Raw genomic sequence first — 1,207 nt, 5'->3', positions numbered from 1 at the left:
CCTTCCTGTTCACTCCAACAGCATCCAGAGCCACTCCAGTCTGGACCTGGACACGTTTGAGAATGCAACTCTGCAATTCCTCTGGTTTCCTTTTCCAGCCTTACCTCACACTCACTGTACTACTTTGTTCAATTTTGCTTCCCATGCATTGTCTTTCTAACCTTAAACAGAAGCCAAGGTTTCTAACCCAGCCCCTGTTTTCCACCATCCTTTCCTCAATCCTTTACACATTTCTTCAGTTCTGATCTCATCTCTTATCCCCAAAAAGCCACATTGTTTTAGGGGAGGGAGCGGAGAACACAACTTCAGGGAACAAACTCTTTTTGAGGATTTCTGCCTTCTAGTCTAGTGGTGGCAATTTTCTGGGACTCTGCAGCCCTCCCCCGTGCTGCTCACCTCCACTTCCTCCTGAAGCTGCTGCGTGGCTGCCTCCTGCTCCCTACGCATCCGCTCCTTCAGGGACAGCACAGAGCAAAGCAGAGAGACAGAGAGAGGGACAGAGGTCACCATGCTGGCCACAAACTCCTACRGGGACAGTGGTGTGATGCCAGCAGGGTGGGGAGCACAAACCCAGCACAAACACTGACTGGGGAAGGAGAAGCTGCAMATTTGGCACTTGCACCGTTATGGATGGTGCAGAACACACAGAACAAGGAGATCTGGGTGCCACAGTGAGAGGGGAAAGCAGAGGGACCCGGGATGCTCAGCTGGAACAATCCTGGGGAAAGGAAAGAGAGCTGCAGCACCCCAAAGTTTACACTACAGCAGCACCAAGGGAGATGAGGAGTTTGCTCATTCCTGCAGAGACACCTCGATGGAGCACAGGCACGAGAGGCTGGAAGGGAATGCAGAAACAAACCTACAGAGCACAGCCTCACTGGCTGATAGCATCACAAATCTACAAAGCACAGAGCACTCTGGCTTACAGCATCACAAATCTACAGAGCACAGCCTCAGTGGCTGATAGCATCACAAATCTACAGAGCACAGACCTCTCTGGCTTACAGCATCACAAATCTACAGAGCACAGAGCACTCTGGCTTACAGCATCACAAATCTACAGGCATCCCTGGCTTACAGCATCACAAATCTACAGGCATCCCTGGCTTTTACAGCATCACAAATCTACAGGCATCCCTGGCTTACAGCATCACAAATCTACAGTCATCCCTGGCTTACAGCATCACAAATCTACAGACATCACTGG

The 1,207-nt window shown here is 50.6% G+C and overlaps 1 protein-coding gene across 1 annotated transcript in view; it reads right to left on the bottom strand.

Annotated features, from left to right (window-relative positions):
* LOC130587362 (protein scribble homolog) overlaps nucleotides 1-1,207 on the bottom strand; it is a gene marked incomplete at its 3' end in the record, with an annotated part of 17,653 nt that overhangs the window by 7,192 nt on the left and 9,254 nt on the right. The window contains exon 6 of the mRNA XM_057388337.1: nucleotides 397-453. Coding sequence (XP_057244320.1) covers nucleotides 397-453 — 57 coding nt within the window. The remainder of the gene's footprint in view (nucleotides 1-396; nucleotides 454-1,207) is intronic.

Source organism: Malurus melanocephalus, unplaced genomic scaffold (genome assembly GCF_030028575.1).
Source record: "Malurus melanocephalus ecotype Western Australia unplaced genomic scaffold, MMel_1.1 scaffold_1807, whole genome shotgun sequence".
Lineage (NCBI taxonomy): Eukaryota > Metazoa > Chordata > Aves > Passeriformes > Maluridae > Malurus > Malurus melanocephalus.
Note: the sequence above shows the minus strand (reverse complement) of the source record. Positions and strands in the feature narration are given on the sequence as shown.